Source organism: Pundamilia nyererei, unplaced genomic scaffold (assembly GCF_000239375.1).
Source record: "Pundamilia nyererei isolate P.nyererei 1_Seehausen unplaced genomic scaffold, PunNye1.0 scaffold00200, whole genome shotgun sequence".
NCBI lineage: Eukaryota > Metazoa > Chordata > Actinopteri > Cichliformes > Cichlidae > Pundamilia > Pundamilia nyererei.
Genome location: NW_005187601.1, coordinates 131,900 through 154,346, shown reverse-complemented (window position 1 = coordinate 154,346; position 22,447 = coordinate 131,900). Strand labels below are relative to the sequence as shown.

The 22,447-nt window shown below is 41.6% G+C and overlaps 1 protein-coding gene across 15 annotated transcripts in view; it reads right to left on the bottom strand.

The window, feature by feature from the left end:
• Positions 1-704: 704 nt before the first annotated feature.
• The window catches only part of ppfia1 (PTPRF interacting protein alpha 1), a 42,044-nt gene continuing 20,301 nt past the window's right edge, over positions 705-22,447 (bottom strand). The window contains exons 6-33 of one of the 15 annotated variants that reach the window (XM_013914472.1): positions 21,781-21,882; positions 20,907-21,140; positions 20,409-20,555; positions 19,655-19,789; positions 17,758-17,841; positions 17,534-17,665; positions 17,291-17,353; positions 17,062-17,141; positions 13,970-14,120; positions 13,760-13,765; positions 13,306-13,529; positions 12,987-13,218; positions 10,510-10,539; positions 8,537-8,661; positions 8,260-8,432; positions 8,059-8,152; positions 7,664-7,675; positions 6,899-6,980; positions 6,597-6,797; positions 6,212-6,274; positions 5,442-5,468; positions 3,675-3,850; positions 3,365-3,462; positions 3,110-3,285; positions 2,233-2,301; positions 1,948-2,116; positions 1,719-1,783; positions 1,386-1,452 (exon numbers count right to left, since the gene is read on the bottom strand). In XM_013914472.1, coding sequence (XP_013769926.1) covers positions 1,728-1,783; positions 1,948-2,116; positions 2,233-2,301; positions 3,110-3,285; positions 3,365-3,462; positions 3,675-3,850; positions 5,442-5,468; positions 6,212-6,274; positions 6,597-6,797; positions 6,899-6,980; positions 7,664-7,675; positions 8,059-8,152; positions 8,260-8,432; positions 8,537-8,661; positions 10,510-10,539; positions 12,987-13,218; positions 13,306-13,529; positions 13,760-13,765; positions 13,970-14,120; positions 17,062-17,141; positions 17,291-17,353; positions 17,534-17,665; positions 17,758-17,841; positions 19,655-19,789; positions 20,409-20,555; positions 20,907-21,140; positions 21,781-21,882 — 3,141 coding nt within the window. In that variant the 3' untranslated portion in view covers positions 1,386-1,452; positions 1,719-1,727. Of the gene's footprint in view, positions 1,475-1,718; positions 1,784-1,947; positions 2,117-2,232; positions 2,302-3,109; positions 3,286-3,364; positions 3,463-3,674; positions 3,851-5,441; positions 5,469-6,211; positions 6,275-6,596; positions 6,798-6,898; positions 6,981-7,663; positions 7,676-8,058; positions 8,153-8,259; positions 8,434-8,536; positions 8,662-10,509; positions 10,540-12,986; positions 13,219-13,305; positions 13,530-13,759; positions 13,766-13,969; positions 14,121-17,061; positions 17,142-17,290; positions 17,354-17,533; positions 17,666-17,757; positions 17,842-19,654; positions 19,790-20,408; positions 20,556-20,906; positions 21,141-21,780; positions 21,883-22,447 lie in introns of all 15 variants that reach the window. The other 14 variants (XM_013914471.1, XM_013914469.1, XM_013914473.1 and 11 more) reach the window with 14 other exon arrangements.

Here is a 22,447-nt window from a genome sequence, read left to right as displayed (position 1 = left end):
CATGATTTGCATTGTGCATAAATGGCTAAATCACAAACAAAAAACATTTCTAATGTCAGCTTCAACTACACGTAGAGTGAAAAGAAAAGTCTCCGGTTCCGACTCATTTGCCACAAAGGCTTATGCTGGAACCCGTGTTGTGAGTGTAGACGGAAAAACATAAGTAGCACTGCAACATTCAGACAGACGTAGCTCTGGAAGCATTACTGACGCCACAAAACACGAATGAGTAATAATAAATAAGAAGAGACGACAGAGAGGAGTTAAACAGTAAGGCTTGATATAAAATCTTTGTACAGAGTGTTTTTAAAAAAGGTTGCTGGTGGACTGCACCACCATCAGGGGCTTCTGGTGACAGTGGGGATCGACTGAGGCCTCAGTGAAGTTGGTCCGTTGAAGGAGTTTCCACACTTTGGAGTCATCCACACATTTGTTTAAAGTTCTTCTGCACGAGTGAGCATTTCTCCAGAGGTGAGGAAGATTTTGTTAAAGGGATAAATTGGGTGGCAAGCGTGCATATAAGCGGAGTGGATTCTGCATGCAAGGTAAACTGCAGAGAACCTGGAAATCTGTTGTTTTTTACTTGCATCCAAATGTAGCCCTCTGTAGTTTTTATCCTTGCTACAATTATATGGCTTTAATTCTTTAAGAGTTTCATTTTGGTATCACAGGTATGGAAAATAAACAGACAAGAGAGAAATATATTGCGTTTCACATGATATGTGTTGTCACCATCGCCTGGGCTTGCCAGCAGTTATTTTAATACCGATGGAGGACTCACAGTGTTGAGCAGTTTGTGAAACGGTTTGACGACGCCAGCAATTTCTCTTATATTCACACATCCACTGACCTAAGAGCTGCATTTACACTAAATCACAAGTAATAAGCTACTAATATTACAACAGTTAAAAAGGGCAAAGATATGAATTAAGTTATATCACGTATCCAAGTCACTTGAGAATTAATTCATTGATTAGAATTCAAATCAAATATGAGAGACAAAAACATACATCTGTTCAACTGAATCAGAATTATAAAAAAAGATTAGATGAAATGTCTGTTGGTAGAAATATACAAACTCCAGATTGTTGAAATATTCAGTTACATACATCTGAGAGTTGAGCTTAATGCGGGCACAGTGGAGAAATGTTGCTTTTATTAAAATAAAATTTAAAAAAGGTGTGGGGGGGGTGATTAAGAGGAGAGAGGCAAAAAGGGGTTACATAGAAATTCTAAAATCAACAATCCCATTGGTTTACATAAATATATAATAACAAATGTAGGTAAATCTAGAAAAGCTCTTCTAGGGATACTGAAATTAGTGAGTAAAGTCTTTCTCTGTGATGTCAGCAAGAAGCAAAATATCTTTGTAGGGTCCTTGCAAGTTATTTCAGTTCATCATCCTGGTCTTGAATGCAGGGAATTCCCCTTCATCGTCTGACCAGCGGTTACCTATAGAAATAATGAGGATAAACTGAGAAGGGAATGCGAGAGATCACCGGACGTGAGAGGGAAGCAGGACAGAAGCCGAGAGGTGGGTGGATGGGTTGAGATGAGGGAGAAACAGGAAAGAGATGCGTAAAACGTGCGTTAGAGCAGAGACCTCCAGTACGAGAAAGCTACTTCCGCTTGCATAGAGGAGCAGTTCAGCAGTGAAGAAATAGCCATACACGTCTCTGATTTGAGGATTTCATCATTTTTGACATGTGCGGTCTTACCGTTGTGTGTTAACAAGAGTAGGTCCTGACTGTGGCAGTGTCCAGCCTCTGTATAGACTGACTTCCTGTATTTCCACGTAGGCAGAAATCACATGCAAAGACATGCCGTTAGTCACAGCATCATCACAAAGCCAACCAAAAAGAAGCGAGTGCACGTGAGGAGATGTTAAGCATCGACAGAGCGTCTCACACACACCATGCGCACACTGACACCGCTCTCTCTGCTTACCATCCATCGGGCTCCTCTTTGGCTGAGTCGAGGGAGATGCCGCACTACTGCTGGTAACTCGGAAGTTGGCAGGCAGGGTATCTGATGCACCCAAGGACATCCCCCTCATGTCTTTGGGCCTGAACTTCTTTCTCCATGAGGGAGCACGGCGGAAGTTCTTATCATCATCCTAGAATATGATGAGGTAAGAAAAAGGGGGGAAAGACAGGAGACGTTTTTAGTCCACAGATATTCTTATTGTTACTTAGCGGCGTCAACAAGTCAGCAAATGTCCGTGTTTGTCACCTCTTCCATTCTCCTGTCTGTGCCCATCGCCAGCAGACTGCTGTATTCACGCTCAAGAGTCGCCCGGGCCTATAGAGGAAGGAAAAGAAGAAGAATGAGATTAACAGAAGACCTTGGCGCTGACCTGCACTGTCCTCATCCTCCTGTCTGCTGAGCAGCTGATCTGAAATGAACTTTGGTCCTCACTAAATCTCTCGTTTCTGTCATCAAAACCCATTTCGTGCAATTCCCGTTCTCATGCAACTTCCTATATAATTATGCGCTTTCAGATGTAAACCTCAGGTCACTCATGTCAGGCTGACACCAGCACTGCAGTTACACATGGAGCACAGTGGCACTTATCTCAATGGCTTGACAAAAAAACAAAAACCCATCTTGCAAGTAAAATTTTAATGTATATAAATGTACATCAATTTCCTTTGTATGTCCCGGGCACTGCACCAAACTCAAAGCTTAAGGTCCTTGGGAGGAGCCCATTGGCCTAAGCAAGCAATGAGTAACTAACAGGTATCTTTAAGCACCTGATGGATCTCAGTTATTTTATAGGAGGTGGTTGCAGAAATTCTATTTTTATATGGATCGGCACTTTTATTTAAACTGGTCTGTACAATTGCACATCTGGAAACATTTAGACAAGAACAAACGTGTGTGATGCAGTCTAATTGCACTTGTTTTTAACATGCCAGCTGTGAAAATAGACCACACAGGCAACCGAATAAACAGTAGTGAGAATGCACTTGCAGTTCTAACAAAGGATTTTTTGGACAGAGTTGGGACTAACTGATTCTCATGTGAGAAAAGTGACCATGTTTGGGCCTTCAAATATGAAAAGCAACAGCTGGATGGTGAAACATCATAAACATTTGGTTTTGTGCACCTGTGTGTTCTGAGTGGGGATCTGCAGCAGCAGGGCCAGGGCGTTGTGATCAAAGGTATCATCCAAGGCGAGCAGTGCACCATGGACGCCACTCTCACAAAGGTTGCTGCTGTACTCTTTGAGACCAATGGCCTGAACCCAACTGATGACACGCTCATTACTCCACACCAGCACATCTGAAAGCACAAAACAGAGATGAGTGACGCACGATAACACCAAGTTGTTTTAACGAGGAAAGAAAAAAGCATGTATTACCTTTAAACTCCAGCATGGACTCCTCCCTCCTCCTCTCCAGCTCCTTTCTGTCATAGTTGAGCCTCCGCAGACACATCACACCGCACTGGAAGCTGTTCCTGTAGCACAAACACACACACTCGTTCACTGTGGAGCCTCTTAGTTGTTAATCTGCCACGATGTGCTCGTCTTTTTCCCCAAAGTAAGCTGTTTTATTTCTTTTTGACTAGTGGCAGAAAGGACAAAGTTGCATGTATGCGTGGCATGATTGTAGTAGGCTGTGGTTTCTTCAAGATATTCACTGCTGCTAATAAAAATGAATCTGTCTCACCTGTGGAAGCTGTCCACCATCTTGAGCTGTCCCCTAAGATCCTTCTTGGTTAGATGGTCAAGCATGCGGGCATCCACCAGCGACTCCATGAAGTAGGAGCGGTACTGTGGCAAACCCAGGCTGGGCAGCCACTCGTTACCGATCCACTCGTGGTTCATGTCTCCGTACGCCAAAGTCTACAGTCAGAGAAGAGGAGACTTAGCTGGTGTATGAGAGAGTGGGCTAAAAAGATGGAGGCGTGGTAGAGGCTAATTACAGCAGGTGTATATTAACCGTTTTAACAGCAAACTGATTAAAAATGTATATATTAAAAAAAGAAAATATTCCAATGATAATCAACAATGTTTCCACCTGTTTAATGACCAGTTTATAGAAAATATCTAAGAAAGTCTAAGAACGTAAAAGGTGGGAGACAAATCTGCAACTCAGCAACTAGATGAACCCAGTGAGTCGCCCGGCAACAGTGAATAAGTCCAAGAAGGGATGTTTTACATTTTTTTCTTTATTGTGTAGAGACAAAGGAAGACAAAACCAAAGTGTGTGTATGCACTGAGCATGTAAATAATCAGGTCGACTAATCCTGATTCACAAAGCAAAATGAAGCAAGTTATCTGTGAAAAGACTCCACACATCAGTGGCAGTGCACCGGTTTCTATCAGGAAAGCTGACACAGTGTGAAGGAAGCTAACACATACAGCCACAGCTTTTCTTCGTATTAATTTTTGACTTGGCTGCAAACTGTGGTCAACTGAAAAGCTCCAACATTGCTTTGACTGTTGGCTCTTTCGTCACGTGTCACATTGGTTGGTAAACTTTTAGTGGACTTCATTTTTTTGACTTGACCCGTCTCCTCTCAGACACGTGTTTAAAAAACTAAACAAAAAGCAATCTTGCCCCTTGTCATTACTTATTTTACTAACAAACCGATCATTCCATCTCAAATCGACTGTTGTGCTCAGCTGTCCAGCTGAATGAACATTTAATGAAGAAACATGAAATTCATATTTCATTTACAATTAATAAAATGCTTTGTTCTTTCACCTTTCATGAGGCAGCTGCTGAACATGAATATTTCAAAAACTATAACATAAAACCCTGAAAGTTTCGTTTCTTACCACTAAAATGAATTAGGATCTAAGTTTTGGTTTATACTAAATATTAATTAAGCATATTCTTGGATGATTTATTTGCATTGAACATGAGGAAAGTAACGATTAAGTCGTGCCTGATGTTGAAGTACAGCTTATTAGTTTAACACATCAGATCTGATTTGGCAGATAATCAAAGCCATTTATTCATGTTTATAGATTTATCTTTGAAAGTTGTTTAAAATAATTAAATAAATAGATATATTTTTACTTTAATTGGATGAACTCACTACAGATTTAAAAGAAATCATTGTGTAAGGTTACTCTGTTTCATTTTACTGTTATTTTCCTTTGAACTACAGCACTGCCTCTCAGCAGCTGTTGTGCAGATAGTGTACGGTTTCATTATTATATTATCATGTATTTGCTCAACTAAACTGGATACATAAAAATTCAGCTGGAGTTTTTTGGAGCAGTTTGCTTTCGCTCTAAGAGCAAACCTCTATAGTAGCAACTGTATGCAGACAAGCTCCAAATTAAACTGTGCTAGAATGTGCTTGTTGTGAATAAAGGAGTACAAGGCAATCATAACCGAATTAAAAAAACAAAACAAACAAGCAAACAAACAAACAAACAATCACAGGTGAGAATAGGTGGGTTTTGGAGAACGTATGCAAACCTGGGCCCAGCTACCCTCGTCATCCTCCTGGTGTTAGCATGGTTAGAGTGAGCATGGTGAGAAGAACAGAAAGGTGAGGGGTTAGTGTGCAGTGCTGGGGTTAGAGAAGCTTCAAGTGGAAAGTATAAAGCAATAAACAAAATAACAAGTCAGTAAAAATAGCAGGAAAATAACAGACAAACAAATGGTGAGGCATCAAACAGGAAATACAAATGCTGGGTGATCAGAGGTATATATAAATATGAAACTAAATAAATGAATAAAACATTAACCTATAAACCTTTTGAGGACATTAAATTGTCCTCAAAAGGTTTAACCCAACCAGATCTATTAAAGAGAAGCATTTCTGGTATCAGACAAATGTGTGTGTAATGTCTGATTCTTTTGGCTATACATCACCCACTAATGAGTGGCAATGTTTCATAAACAGCCCAATCTAACTTTGGTAGTGGGAGGTAGTTCTTCATGTGTATTCCATCTATGTCCATGTAAGGTGAAAGCTATATAAAAGGTGAAACATACATATACTGTACAAGGACTAAAGAAGAGCATGAGCCCAATCCAAGAACAACAAAGAAGTCGCCCACTAGGGGAACGAAAAAGGCTTTGTTTCAAGACACTCAGTGATCGTGCACGCAGCCAAATTCATACTGGACGTATCCAATGTAATAAGTGAAGTCTGGCAATACTGAAGACAACTTGAAACAAAGCTCAACCACAACCATAGATGTGAGAAGCCACCAGTGCCCAGCCAATCAGGGTAGACTAACCGTGGGAGGCGTGGCTGCCAAACTTTCCATTTCTTCATGTGTGACCCAAACGTTTCCTGTGGTCTGATCATTTGACACCAACCAATCAGAAATGCGCCAAGCGGGAAGAGTGGTGAAGGCCAGAAAGAGAGCCAAATGGAGAAAAAACTATGAAGCATTTGTTTCATTCATTGTTAGCAAATGAACTCAGATGAAACCAGTAGAAATTGGATTCAAGCATTAGTACATGTTAAGTATGTAGGCAGTCAAAAGTGTCATGCTAATGAGATGATATGAATGTGACAGTGCTTAAAAGTATCATCAAGACTTTGAAAGTGTAAGCAATGTGATCAGTGTTAAATATGCACAGTGGTCCAGCTGCAGGTATGAATGCACTGACGGGTACCGTTCTGGAGGTCGGTGGGGCTGAAGGGCTGGTGAGAGACATGATTTCCTGGATGGCCAAACGAAGCTTCAGACGATGCAGTGGGTTGCTGATTCCAATCTCCCGCTGGATCTCTGTGTCTGATAGTGCTGACATGATGGCTCCACTCTTCACATTGGCACGGCATGCAGCCACGTACCAGGCTGGCATGCCCACCCACAGCTGGCCAGAACGGGACAGATTAGCAACAGTTAAACAGGATTAATGATTTAGACATGCTACTGAGTTTACTGCTTTTAAAATGAATTGTGTTGGTCTTGTACCTCCAGCCAAACCACAACAGTTGGTCCGTCCCACTGGGCAAACGGGAGGCCTTGTCTGCGAGCCTCTTCTAGTAATTCATGCCTGGAAGACGCAATACATGTGAAAGCCAACTTGGTGGTTCACTTGCTCAAGGACCAAAATATTCACAGCCACAGATCCAAATGTTTGTCACAAAATCCCAATATGCACACACAAGCCCCAAAACATTAGCTGACATGCATACTGAGTGAAAGAGAGAGAAAGGGGAAAGGGGGAGGGGACAAACACAGGACCTGAACCCAAGAAAGACTCAGTGCTCCACTAGATGTAGCTGTGTGCCACACCATCAACAAGCTCACCATCTGTTTAGCAGATCCATTTTAAAGAGTTGGCAGAAATGCCCAAAAGCACGTTATTAAGTAACAATTCAGTTTTACGTAAATAAAGGAGTGTAGGAACAAAAAAATATAACTATGCTAATGTTTATTTTATGGACAAGAACACACGCAAAGAGCCAACTTCCATTTTTCCTATGGCTGTAGTGCATAACGTCATGCTCCAAAAGGAAAACTGCGATAGGAAAATCCTGCACTCACTACAATCAGCGCACACACATTCCTGTTAGTTATGCTCCACTATGGAAAGCAGGATAAAAAGCAGCATGGAAAATCTATCAGACATTCAAAGAGATACTTGGTCGGGGTCTGCAGGGTTACTGGTGAGGTCAATGTGAAGCCAAATGCGAGAAGATCGGGCAAGGCAAAAAGCAACATGAGCCAACTTACCCAGTCTTTGGACTACAGATGGAATGAGAGAGAGTGGGGGTGGTACAAAATGTGAAAAAGAAGGAAAAAAATAAAGAGAAAGAATGAACTGATGATTATTGAAGACAGCAAAACATTTATGGTGTTTGCAATTTGCTTGAACAAAACTAAGAATGAAAGTGTCAAAAAACCCAAAACAAAACAGGAGATGTGAGAGATGACTGCGATGGAAATGCCGCGGGGTGGAATGAAAGGCTGTGCACGTGAGCCAGAAAGAGCTTGTGAGGCAGCCCTGGACTGCAGCACGACAACACAGACTGATATCTGCACAATTACAAGAGCCTTTTATCCTCTATATTCGCTTTCTTACTCTGCATAAACACTGGAAGGGATGGGACTGTCATACAGACACTTACTTCTTCTGTAGCTTCCTGTTTTTCTCTGCAGGACCACCAAGGGTGCCCACACCCAAGCCATCCTTCGGAGAGCTCTCTGCCTCGGGAGTGCCAGCTAGAACATAACATTGAGCTCAGAGATCTAACATAGATCATAAACTCATCACTATTAGTAGCATACATGTCCAGAACATCGGCTCAGCACTGCTGCTAGTGTCTGACCTTGGCTGGCAGGATCCTTGCCAGGAATGCTGGGCCGACCTTTCTCCTTCTTCCCAAACAGGCGTCCAATGGATGACTTGATACTTTTCTTCTTGGCTGCTTTGTTGAGAGAGTCTTGGCTGCTGTTGCTACTGCTTGGGTTACTGCCCTGTCCATCCTGCAGGCTGCTCAGCCTACACAAATAAGGGTTAAGTTATTAGATAGAGAAAGAAGAAACAAATGTTTAAATCCCAGAAACACTAAAACAATTTTTCCTGGATAAAAATGCACGTCTTACCCTCGGATGTCTCGGATGTCCTCGTGACTAGCGGCGTGGCCCACCTCCCTATTCAGTCGGATGGAACGTGGAGTAGTGGGGGGTGACGTCTCACAATGAATAGTAGCCTTATCATCTTGAGCAGACTGCATGACACAGACAGAAACATTAATGGAACAAAAAAAACAACAATGAAAAAACCCTACTGTTCATAATACACACCAAGAGGCTACACTGTATGTGGACTATGAACAATCCATACAGACTGGATATTGGTAACAGATACAGTACTGTGAACAATCAATTATTTAGTGGGAATACTGTGTGCAGTGTAATTTCACAAAGGCAAAAAGGAGAATGAAACTCAGTCTCCCAAAAGAGAACGAACTTCGAAGTGATGAACACTGCAAAACAAACAAAAAAGAAACCAAAGTTGCTGCGAGTGTTTTCAATGTGGAGGGAAAAATGAAGAATGATCGACAGATCCTGGCTTCTAATTATGGTATTAACCAGTCACTGATGTAACATATAGAAGGGATCCGTGGGAAAAGTCCTGCCTCAAAATTAAACCTGGAACCTGCTATTAGCACTTCTTAAACAGTTCACCAGGTAAGTAAATATTTCTTTAGTGTATTTTGTACAATGTAAACTAAAAGCTAACCAAGACCTCCTGTTATATGTCTGAAGTTCCTTCAGATTTGATGGTCTTGACCTGGAGCCAAATATTTTTTGGGTCATTGTTGTATTGGAAGACACTGGAAGACAGAGCCACAACCCAGACTGCTTGAGGTTTTTGTTCAAAATCGTCACATCTTTCCGTAATGATTTCTCCCACTTTCACGAGATTCCCAGTTCTAGACACACTCAAGCATCCTCACAGCATAATATTCCCATTATCGTGTTTCACTACTGGGGTGGTGTTCTTTGGGTCACACGCCTCGCCCTTCTTTCTCAAATCATAAGCAAAGAGCTCATCTGACCAAAAGAGGCCCTTCCAGCATACATAATCGTTCTCTTCTGTAGAAAATCAAGTTTTCCTTAGTCTTCAACCTCTGTCCATTCCCATGCGGCGTTCTAGTCATCGTTTGCTTTGAGACTACAATTTCCTACTTGGCTAAGTCACTCACTAATGTCTTGGTAGTTGTTCCAGGTCTGATTGTTGATGATACTACTCACACCAGTTCTTGAAACTTGAAAATACTGTAATAATTTTGTATTTTCATCCTCTGTAAGCATCAACAATTCTTTTTCTCAAATTAACTGATTTATTTTGTTTTTTGTCATGATCCTTTCTCAAGTGACAGCTCAAACCCTTGTAGAAGTTTTTATATTGTGTGTAAGCTAGAGGGTAACACTAATTTACACACATTAGAGACTACTTGCTGGAAAATTATCCCTTCACCGTTTTTCACACAGACAGAAAAACTCAAAGGAGAACAAGTTTAAACTCTAGCTGTTTTGATGCAAACAAACTTGCTTTGTACACCACCATCTTTTTGTAAACTTTGCTGCAGGTTGGCAGGAGCCTCCATCCTTGTCTGTTGCTGTGATGGCTGCAATATGCACGGGTGATTTTATTTTAAAGTCAGAGATAGCATTTATTCCACTAGACGCATTCTAAAGAATGAGTCCCTTACATACTAATAAATTATGATTGATTATTACAGGTGAAGCACCACAGCAGTGTTAAAATAAGTAAAAGAAATGACACTAAAGTGCAATAAAAGTCTGAGGCCTGGAGGCCCAGTAATGCAAAAATGTTATGCTGGAGATTGCCTGCAACAGACGTGTGTTTGATCTGATAATAGAAAATACATTACTTAAAACTCAATATGAAGAAAGGAAACGTATTATTTGCAGCACTGTTACATGGAGGATTTAAGGATGGGATGGAGAAACTGAAAGTAAACATTAGGGATTAAACTTGGGGGTGGGAGATGTTACATAGCAAACAGGTCCCTCACAAAGCTCGGGAAAGCAGGTCTCTAGTTTACCTTCCTGCGGTGCTTGCGCAGGTCACTAGGCTGAAGTGTGGCAAAAAGGGAGAGAGGAGAGAAGCAGTTAGTAATACACAACAGATCAGCGGTGGAATCAAGCCATGCACAAAGAGACAAGAGCAGAAAATCACATGAAGATACACAGAACAGTTATCCGTGTGCGCACACACAGGCAGAGACACACACGCAGACTCAGAGAAGCTGTTGTTTTTATTGTGCAATTAAGAAAGGTAGTTCTTGGGAAATTAAAGTCTGCAGGAGTACCACCACACCCAAGGGAGGAGACACTGCAAAAACCAAGCTGAAGGTTGGGTCAAGGTAGGCTGGGTGCAGTCTAGCTCACAATTACACCACCACCAATATTTGAGTGGGATAAAAGCTTTTATAACATTTGTTTGCATTGATAAATCAATTAAGATGCCAAGCAGCTAGCTGACTACTCATGCTAAACAGCATTTGAAATCACAGGTGATGCTATAGTGTGTGTGTGTGTGTGTGTGTGTGTGTGTGTGTGTGTGTGTGTGTGTGTGTGTAACAATAACTGTACGGCACCTGAATTTATGAGCACAGCTGTTCTCGTCATATTTTCCACTCTGCACCAATAGTGGTGGAGGACAGATCCCCCCCACCCCACCCCTCTGCATTCCACATAGACCTGGCATTAGCAGAGCAAATAAACCATCACTGTGCCACAATTCTGCAGGAATTTTCCTGCCCCGGGAAGAAAGTATCTAATCACTCATTTCCTTTGCTCAGCTGACACTGTAGGGGCCAAAGCAGGGAAGAGCGTATGCTATAAAAGGAAAACGGGAAGAGGAAATTGATGGGTGAGCAGAAAATTAATTTAATTACCCAAATTGTTTTCTTTCCTCTTGGAGTGTCTATTTATGTGTCTACTTATGCATTAATGATAATCTTGTGATTTTTTTAACCCAAGTAAGATTTATAAATGTAAAACTGACGACATGATCTGCCAGACTCAAAGACAAAGACTCCCTTCATGTCTAATGTATTACAGCATTACTTCAATAAACTGCTTGAATTGTTTAAATGCCTGATTTTAAGCAGGGCAGATGTAAATTGCTGCTCTGCAATCACGCAACTTCATTAGTATAAGTAACTTCAACACACACTGAACAAACAAACAAACGTTAAAGGGACACTCAACTCAAACATCTGGAACAACCAACCAAACAAATGCAAGTACTGCTAGAGTAACTCCAGCTGCAGGGTTAACAGGGTAACCAGTGGTTTTACAGTTCCACAGAACCAATACGAAACTGAATGCAGCGAGAGAAGCCAAAAACAAACAGATGTGCACCTCTTGTCATATCAGCTGGCACACAGAGTCAGTTGTCTGTGTCTTTAATATAATCAGGATCTTGAATTTGGGATGCCGTTGTTTCTTAAGTTAAAAAATAACCAAAGAGATATTAAGTGGCAGCCTAAACAGACGCTTTGCCAAAAATAAAGCAAACTTTGAAAAAGAGTACTAGCTGGTTCCTGGTGATGTTTTAAATATATGGAATTCAGCTTAGCATTTCAGGTGTGCTTGTTATGATTTTCCTATTGAGGAATACTGAATGCTGACAGGAGACCTGGACAAGCCTGAACATCCACTCACAGCTTTGTGTCTTTTGTTACTCTGCGTTTACACAAGTCAATGAATCAGATGTGTAAGTGAGAATAAAAGAAAAAAATAAGCCTGGCTTCAAGTCCGACCTGCCCCCCCCCCCTTACTGCTCTAGTGTCAAATAAAGACTAAAATGCCCAAATAATAATCTAAAAAGAGGCTAACTGAGGTTTTGAGGCAACATAATAACCTAATCCTTGGCTTTCACAAAATATTACAAGCATGTCTCCATTTGATGACTTTCATAAGCAGTCAAAAAAACAAATACAAAACCCCAGAGCCACGATTTGGATTTAACACAGAGAAAAAGTTTCCTGTTTGCACTGAAGTTGGCAAAAGGATCAGAAGAGACAGGAAGTGGCAGACTGCACCCACCCAAGAAGGGAATGAAGGAGCTGTGGGGAGATGGGCAGGTACCTGGAAGTATGGTGCAAAGTTATTGGCTTGAAGTGGGGCACTGAAGCCAGTTGTACCATAAGGCAGATAAGTTACTGTCTGATGGGAGAGGGAGCTCTGGGTGACGTAGGGGTCATAGCAATACTGCTACAGGCAGGGCGCAGTTATATATGTAAACTGTTACAAAGTCATGCATACAAATAGAAGCAGACGATCACACTGATAAAACATAAAAGCAACATTGAAGGCCGGTCTTGTTTTAATTATATAATAATCCTAAAAAACAAAGACAGCAAATTAAGACAACAGCTTTAAAATATCAGGAATTGTAATCAGAGAAATTAATATTAGTCTTACAGTGATGTATATCTCAAAGGGGCTTTCTAAAAAAATGTATGTTTAGGAAATTGTGATACTCATTACAGGAAGGTAAAAGAAAAGTTACCAAGGTCATGACACCCATTCGATCCAGTTCTCTGTTGGGGCTGCGGGGAATGCGCCTCGGAGTGGAGTGGCCAGAGCCGGGTGGAGAACCGCCCAATGACGAGCCAGCATATAGCGACGGAGGGATGGAGCTCATGGAGCGGAAATGTCCTCCAAGGCTATCACCACTGCCTACCCGGCACTCTATCTCCTCTGCCCGGATAGCGGTGCTCTCCTTCTCCTCTTGGATCATTCTGCAAGTGAAAGAAAGGTGAAAATATGGCAATATTTACATGGAAATGGGGTTACATGAGACAAGTGTGTGCTTGTTATAGTGGTACCTGATTTCATTGTTGATAGCATCCAGCTGCTCCTGCAACATCAGGGCAAGGGTCTGTGCATCAGCCTGGCCAGCGGGGGACAGCAGGTCCACCGAGCTGAAAACTGTCTCTCGATCCTCCTCCAGGTCTGAGGCGTCCATGTCGCTCTCAAAGGCCTGTGCCACATTTGCCAGCACATTAGCCTGTTGCATGCGCTCCCACTCCTGCTCATTTAAAGTCTGCACCTACATTTATACACATAGGTATAAAACAGGGAATGAGAATGGAGAGAAGGAAAGAAAGATACCAGGAAAGAAGACAGTATGGAGAAAATAATCAAAGGGTTGGAGAAAGCAGGCAGCAGGCATGTGAGAGGATGTCAGGCAACAGAGCAATACATAGTTAGATCCTAGGGTGTTTGTCATTGATGCAGCACACAGACACCGTCACTGTTATCTCAGGCACACTGACTTACATGTCGCTGATTGTCCGTAATAGTAGCAAACAAAGAAGCGGGGGAGAAGAAGAAAAGCATCAGAGAACTCAAACATTAGACTGAAACAGGAAAGAAAGAAAAAGCCGTACAAGGCAAACAGCTAAGAGATGTTCTCAAATAGTGGATTAATCAAACATGAATAACCAGATCTGTCGTTTAACTGCTTTCTGTCTGCAGGTGTGAGCTTACTTTGGAAGGTTCATCCCGTAGCGCTGCCACGCGTCCCTTCTGAGGCCGTCTCAGGACGAGAGCGCTGCCATAATGGTCCGAGTTACTGTCCATCATCGAAGAGGCCGACACTGGATATCTGAAATCTGGGGTGCTGCCCAGCTGAGACCGCCTTGAAAAACACAGTCACACCAATGAAAGTCATTCATGAATCAATAGGAAACTAAGAGGTTACATCAGGTGTATATTTTCAGTCAATGACTGAATGATTTCAGTCACATCTGTAGGCCATCTGACATTTTGACAAATTGGACGGGAAAACAACAGTTCCTGCAGCGTCTGTGGCCGGTCTGTTAATATCAACACTGTGCTGTATTGATTTTGGAGAACATCAGGTTGCAGTCGTGCAGCTGCAACTTGGTGCAGAACGAAATGGCCATTACGTGAAATGCCTATGGTTGTTATATTAGCCTCGATAGAAATTACCTGCTTTATGCGACGTTCAGTTCAAGAGGCTACACCATCGTCATAAGCAAAGCATGTATTTTATGCTACATAAAAAATAAACATTTAAGTAAATAAAATGAAGCTTTATGGTAGAAATACAATTACTGGCCACTTTGTTAGTTACACATGTCTAGAACCAGGTTGGAGCACATTTTACCTCCAGAACTTTTTACAACAGCATGCTGGAAACTGTCCAGATACTTTATTGACATAACAGCATTACACACTGCTGGCTTGAGCTCTGGTGACCGGTAACGCCACTGGAGGCCAGTGACGTTTTTGAGCTTTGTGACATGATGTGTTTTGTGCTGAAGTTGGCTACACTGTGGTTATAAAGGGGATATGGTCACCAACAATACTCAGGTAGGCTGTGTTGTTTACACAATGTTCAACTGGTACTAAGAAGTCCAAACTATGCCCAAAAAATACTCCCAACATCATTAGGCCACCATCAGTCTGAACAGGATAGCTCTAAGGCCGGATGGATCCATGCTTTCATGTTTTTTAAGCTACTTTGTGACCCTACTATCTGAATGCAGCAGAAATCAAGAGTCATGTGTGGTCTTTTAGCTGCACTGCTTCAGGGTTCAACATTCTTAGCCTGGCGGGGCGAAGGACACTGTCTCAGCTGAACTATGGACACGAACACACATACACTGATATGCACACACTCATCCCCCTCCTTTTCCAAACGCCTTCGATGCTTGTGCCCAGCACATGGCAGTCAACTGGACCAGCGCAGACATGCTGCAGGACCGGATGCGCTGTCTACACTGGCTCTCTCTTACCCTTTACCCACCCCTGTTGCTTGTCTTGTGTTTCTATGGTGTATTGATAGTCATGTGCTTTTTGTGCTGAGGTGTTTTTTCTGTTATCAAACTGTTCTCCCACTAGGAGCTCAGTCTGAGTGGAGTTTTTTTTCTCCTCCTCTTACCTCATGTTATGTATTTTTGTTGTTTTTTTCCTATCAGCCGACCTTTCTGACATGTCTCCCCAATGTGATGTTTGTGTAAAGTTGGTCAGAAGGTTCCTTTGTAAGTGCACATGTGCCATTAGCGTGCTGCCTGCTGTAACCCTAATTTCCTTCAGGATTAATAAAGTATTCTGATTCTGATTCTTGATGTTCTTCTCTGTAACTTGGTTGTGTTATTCTTTTCTTTCTATCATTTTAAAGCAAACTGTTCTTTCTCCTCTGACCTCAATGAGGCATTTTCAAACAGCATGTCTTTAGATTGGATACTCTGGTTTTCTCACACAAAGACAACCCAAACAGGTGGATTTGAACCCAAGACCTTGCTGTGAAAACAGTGCTAACCACCGTGTCACTGTGCCGTCTTCTGGAGAAAGGTTTTATAGTCGTATGTAGGGCTGGGCCATATCATACCGTTCACGGTAATACCAGTGTAATGTTGGGCAACGATAAGAAAATGAAATATCGCGATAGAATATGGGTGAAACGCGCAGTGCCTTTGTTTACGTACGCACATGGCGGCGACGCAGAAAGAGAAGAGCAAAAGTGGATCGTTGAATGAAACGGATGAACCAGAACTGGTTTGTAAAATGCTGCAGCTTCAGTGGTGTGGAACTGGTTTAGCTTTCGTCCGTCAGATACACAACAAAGCACTATTTTTGGTAGCGCATGCTAGCGGGCCGTCGTTATTACCGTGTTGTTTGGAAAATACGGCGCACTTAAAATCATCCTTTGATTTTTCTGAAAGTCGACAGAGCCCCTTATAATCCCGTTTTGCACTAATAAAGTTGAGGAGTTGTAAAGTATTTTGTCTAGTGTCAATTATATTGTCAGTTATATCGTTATTGCAAATTTTCAATTGTATATCGTGATAAATATTTTTGGTCATATCGCCCTGCTCTAGTCGGATGAGAAAGATTGATATTTGTGCACAATAACATGAAAAACGTGGAGAATTAAAGGCACCAACTCTCAAGCATGGTGGCGATAGCATTGTGCTTCAAAGCTGGTTTACTGTCAGTGGTACTGGCACATTGAACAAACTAAATGGAATAGTGAAGACGACACAGTACCTCTAAATTCTTCAACTTTACTTTAAATCAACAGCTGGACAATTGAAATTTGGACACAGTTAGGATGACTATGTGTTTGGGACAGTGATACCAAACACATACTCAAACTTGTTTTGGATGGATAAGGCAGGCAAACAATAAGCTTCTGGAATAGACTTCCCAAACACCCGACCTTAACCCTGCGGAAAACTTATGGACTCTGCTTAAAAGGTCTGTGGTAGGAAACCAAACAACTAAAATCAACTCTAGTGGTTAAATATGAATCCACAGTTATGCTACAAGTCTGTTGATGGATGCCAAAGGTGTCTGGCTGGGGTGAAACCTCATCACGTTATCCAGAATTAGTGTATGTACATTTCTGACCTTAACACTAGATATCGCCCAATAAAGTGGCCATTAAATGTATAGCATACTGCCATCACCAATGACATGTGAAACTTTTTTGGGTCAGTATCTTGACCACGGACGTTTTGACATAACACCGGACAAAGTGTTAAGCAACCACCTGAGTTCCTCATAGTTTCCCAGCGAGATATAAAAGTCAAATCATTTCACTAGCTTACCCATGCAGTAGCGAGTTGCTCCTGCTCCTTCCCTGCTCATTCTCTGCCCTCATAGTCTCAATTTGGATTAAGAGCTGCTCCTATGAGAGAGAGCATGTTACAGATATTCTTGTTACCTACTGTAGTCATGAAGAGAAAAAACCACCACTGCTATAGAACAATTTAGAAAAAACAACCCAAAATATAAAAACACACAAACAGGAGGAATTCTTTATTTTTATTTCCTTACTTTCTCATGGTGGGACTCCTCAATTAATTTTTTGGTGTGCTCGAGTTCTCGAATCAGGGCATTCTGAGAAACAGGAATGATAAGAAATGCTTAACATGACACATGACTAGCCATGCGACACAGATTTAACAGGAACAACAAATATTTATTTAGTTAGTTAGTTATGAATACTGTGTCCTCAGGTTGCCGACGTCTTTGTTCATCAGCCTAACTTTAGAATTTGGCACTAGAGAAGTGCTCTACCTTATCCTCCAAGGCAGACATCCTCTCTTTGAGGTGAAGCTGAAGTCTTTCATTGGACTCTGAGAGGAGCTTATCCACCGTCTCAGACAGACGCTTGTTGTGCTCCTCATTCATCTTCTCCCGTTGCCGTGCCTATGAAAATAGCAACATTTTTATACAACGCACAGCTGTAGCAATGCAATGAGAATCAAGCTTCCAGTAAGAACATTTCCCCTCGTTCTCACCCTGAGCAGCTCCTGGTTTTTTTCCTCCAGCTGGGCCTCCAGCTGCCTCAGTCTCTCTTCAACATTGCCATGGCGTTCCTCTGCCTGAAAACAAAGGTTAATGAGAAAAAACTACAAATCTGTACAAATATGTTTCTCTGATTTCATGTATTTAATCCACACAGGGCTGAAAATCTCTAAAGCCAGACCTTACTATCCCAAACCCTCTACCATCCATCCTGGAGAAGGACCTTGCTAAAAGTCTTTTTATTGTACTGCTTCAAGGTTCAACATACTTTTTTCCCCCCTGTGTTTGACATGATGAGAACAGGTCCTTCGAAAGGATGAAGTCACCAACATTTACATATTTTAAAAGGAGCAAAAAGCCAAAAACATGCACTGTAACACAACCCAAAAATAATAAAGCAGCTCATGCGTCCCATAATGCAGATCTACCGTATGGCAGCCTTATCTAAGTTTCACCACTGACTACACACCTGGGTTATGAGGGTTACCGGTTCCTAAAACATTTAGATTTATGCAAAAGCCAACAGGCAACACAGCCTGATCTAGTTTTCTTGTAGCTCTTATAGGTGGGGTCTCCATAAGTCTTTGAGCAAATCAGCTGGAACTTCCTGTTTGTGTCAAGACACCAAAAACTAGGTGCCTTGTGTTTCAGAGGAGAGGAGACGAAGGGTATCACCACGAACTATCAACACCACTTACTAGCACATGAAGCACAAACACAGAAGCTGTACAGATAAAGCCAGATCACAGCTACGATTCAGGTTTGACAGAGTATTTTGATCAAGTTTGAAACTGCACTTAACCAGGAATGTATTCTTTGTTTCACAGACTTCAGGTACATTTGATTATTTTGGCTTGATTTCATCTGAAAATCTAAACATACTAGATTTGCTATTGGTCTGGTTAAATTCAGCAACAGGGGATAGTGAACCTCCCAGTAAGCAAAAAGGATTGGGTTAGCCGTCTGGATAAAGCTGGTCTACCTTTTTCAATATCTTAGTGCCTTTAGAGCCACACAGAACACACTAAAGACGGAGGTGGTAGGAACAGCATGAAGAACACACAAAGACAGCATGACAGACACAAATGAGAACAGGATAATAATGCAAACATTTCAAGAGACTGAGCACAATTTCAATTAGTTGCTGAAGGGAGAAAGCCTGTGTTGCAAGTTGCACAAATGAAATAACATAAGAAACCAGGGGAGTCATTTCTAAGTGTGTCTGTGTCTCTGCTGTATTCTGTATATTAAGTGTGCGGTTTAAGCACCACTCAAAGAGGAAATAAAATGCAAATTAAAAATGCAGGGATGAGACACGGCAGTCTGCTTCTTCTCTCTGTTTGTTTCTGAGTCTTTAAACAGGCGTAAATAAATGAAATGAATGGCACTAATTAAATGAACAAAGAAACAGAAGGGGCGGACAGACTAGAGAAAGATGACTTTGTAGATTCTACTCACTTTCTGATAAACATTAAAAGGTTCGGATGAGTAGACCAATGAAAAACACTACGTTCAAAAATGTACAGAGAGCCAGACAAAATACTAATAAGGTGATATGATGCTGTTGCAGTGCAGTTGTGCAGCAGGATGTTTTGTCCAAAATAAAGATTCTAACTATAAATGGATAAGAACAGGAGCTGAGTTTCTAAAAATAGGTCACTGTGAATATTTGGAGGAACATAAATAATGGCTTCCTCAGCAGCTTCCATGCAGAGTTGCTGTAAAGGAACCTCTTTAACATATCTGGTGACGTTACGCAAACTTGTACCTTTATTCGGGTATTATGAGGTGATGCAATTTTGAGTCAGCTCCATTTAAAATAAATACATATATACACAGAAATGCAATTACAAATGAACAGTAGTTTTAAAAAGGTGCAGATGCTGATACCTTTGTGAGAGCAGCGACCCTCTGGGCTAACTCGGCTTCCACCTCTGGCAGCGTCTCTGCCTTCCGGATGGTCTGCTGCAGCTTCTGCTCAGCCAGTTCCAGCTTTTCCTGAAGTTGCCGGTTTCTCTCTTCAGTCTACGACAAACAAATCAAACCCAAACAGTCATGAGCAAATACGTTTAAGACTGTTTTCTCCCTTCATTCCAGTCTCAAAGGTGGCTTTCAGATCCACAAGGAGCAGAGAGTACCAGAAAACACACTTCAGCACAGGGGCAGAAAAAGAAAGACAAAAGGGAGATGGGGTCAAGGGATGCACGAGGGTGGGAAGAGCAGGAAGCGAGTGACAGAACAATCAAAATGACACAGAGACAAACAAAAACCAAGAGAGGAGGAGAAAGACATCTCCATCTCCACTGAGTACTTGTAAAGAAACAAGCCAGTGTCTTCAAGGCTTCCCATTAAGAGCCTGCTGTGCTGCTCAGTGTGTGAATACAGCAAGAATTCCTCAATAGGAGTCTGACAACTGCAGGCAATTCCTGCTGGCAGCCAACTCTGAGACTCAAACAATAAATTCCTCACTTGTCTGCATACCAGATTAAAGTGTGTGGGCGCTTGCAGACAATAGCAATATGATGAAATGACTGCAAATTACAAACAAACTGATCCAATTTTCTCTAATGCCAAACACACAATTAACTGATTATCTGAGTTGTGGTGGCTTTATACAGTCTTAAACAAACAGCACGGGACCTACTTGTCTGTAGAGAGAGTCTTTATTGGCCACTTCATTCTCCAGCTTGTCGTTGAGGTCGTGGACAGAGGTAGCCTCTCGCTGAGCTGCCAGGTAGCGCTTCTCTAGAGTGGTAATCCTCTCCTCCATGTCTTCCTTCTGAGCCATAGACTGTATGCATAAACATATTGCTTTAGAGTTCTCAGCCTTTGTGACAGGAATCCTTCTGATTGGGCATCTTTACACGAATATGAGAAGAAGACAAGGCACTAAAAGAATCCTGGTACTCAAACATGAGCAAACATGGTAACGCTGCTTATACTGTCCTGCTGTGCAATGTTTAATGTCATGTTATCATGTTTACAGAGCACTGGATCTTTTGAAGCACTCAGCTGTTAAAATCTATAAAAACTGTGCTAAAAACATTGACAGATGTGTGTGAACAATGCACACATGTAAACAAAGTCGCAACCTCATATTTCAACACATCTCTTCGTTACAAACAGATCGTGTCCTCTTTACCTCTCTGAGGTCTCTCTGTAGTCTTGTGTTCATGTCTTCAGACTTAATAAGGTCCTTTCGGGCTGTGTCCAGGTCCTCCTCCAGCTCAGTGATGCGTGATGCCATAGCAGCCATGCGCTCCTTCATTTGGCCCAAATCGGCCATCTGACGGTCCATTACCTCCTGGAGCTCGCCAACCTTACCGAATCCAGGTGCAGACTCGTCTTCCTGGCTCGACGAACCGTCCGATGACCGCTGTGGGCAGATTGACATCGACTTTAAGATGTATATACAGAATATTGTGTTTTTTTTTTCCTGGATGAGCGTTGTGCTGTTATTGTTGGCTATTTGATAATCAAGAAGTTTGAGTAAATTAAAGACTTGTGATGAGAAAAATGTAAACATCTTGCACTGAAAATTCAAATGATCACTGCCTGCAAGACAGGACTTGGAATGGATTTGAACTCCTGAGAGTTGATTGTCCTCAGACAATGAGAAGCTGATAAAGATTATTCATTGAAGTACAGAGAAAACTGCAGGATACCCGCTTTTACCTACTTTCTAATTTTTGTAATTTGTTTGTTTGTATGACACAGTGTAGCACATTCTATTTCATCATTTTAATCAATTAAAGGGAATGAAAATGTAAAATTAAAATAACACATGTATTTTGAAACTGTAACACGCAGGATTATTTGTATACTTGTAATTGTTCTCATTCTTAAAGCTGATAAGAACAGAACAATTCTACCTGATCATGTTCACTACAATACATTACAATATCACAGCAAATTAAACTATTTAATCCTCTAGACATTTGTAAAACATGAGCAACTTTGTTGCCCTTTGGTTCTCACAAACATGCCACTTCTTATACGCTGTTGAGTAAGCTCACCTTGCCATTAGTGCTTGGTGTGTTTTCAGAGTTGTGGTTAACTTCGCTGGTTCCATCGGCCAACCCTCTCTTCTGACTGTTCTGTTCCCTGAGGTAAGTCAGCTAAGGAAAAGACCAGTTTGTTAGCACCCTGCCAAGTCATTCATTGATTTGTTGAACTAAACAACTATAACGTTAACCAATAAACAAAGTGCACAATTCTTTAAGACTTCCTTTCATCCTGTAACATATTTTAAGCACGTGCATATTTAAATGTTCACACAAACGCCTCACAGGTCTTGTTTTAGGAAGTTACGTTTCTTATCAAATGAGGCAGGTGTTTGATTTTATGTGCAATGGCATGCAGGCATGTGTGTGGTCCCAGTTTGACTTCCAGGAACAAAAGATGACTGCAGCACTGTAGCGTGAAGCAGAGAGGAAATCTAGGACACCTCCCTGAGATCCTCTGGGCCTTTAGTCAATTTTAATCCCATTCAGTACACAGAAGACTCCGGATTCTTCGTACCTCATACACATGAGCTTTGAATATAAATTTCTTTTTCAGACTCAGCAGCACAGATAGACAGGATACTATAATTATTAACATTATTATCCTGATAAAAAAATATTAAGCAATGTTTTACTGATGCTTGTAGCTTACAGGCAGCAGCATTTATAAGTCTAAATC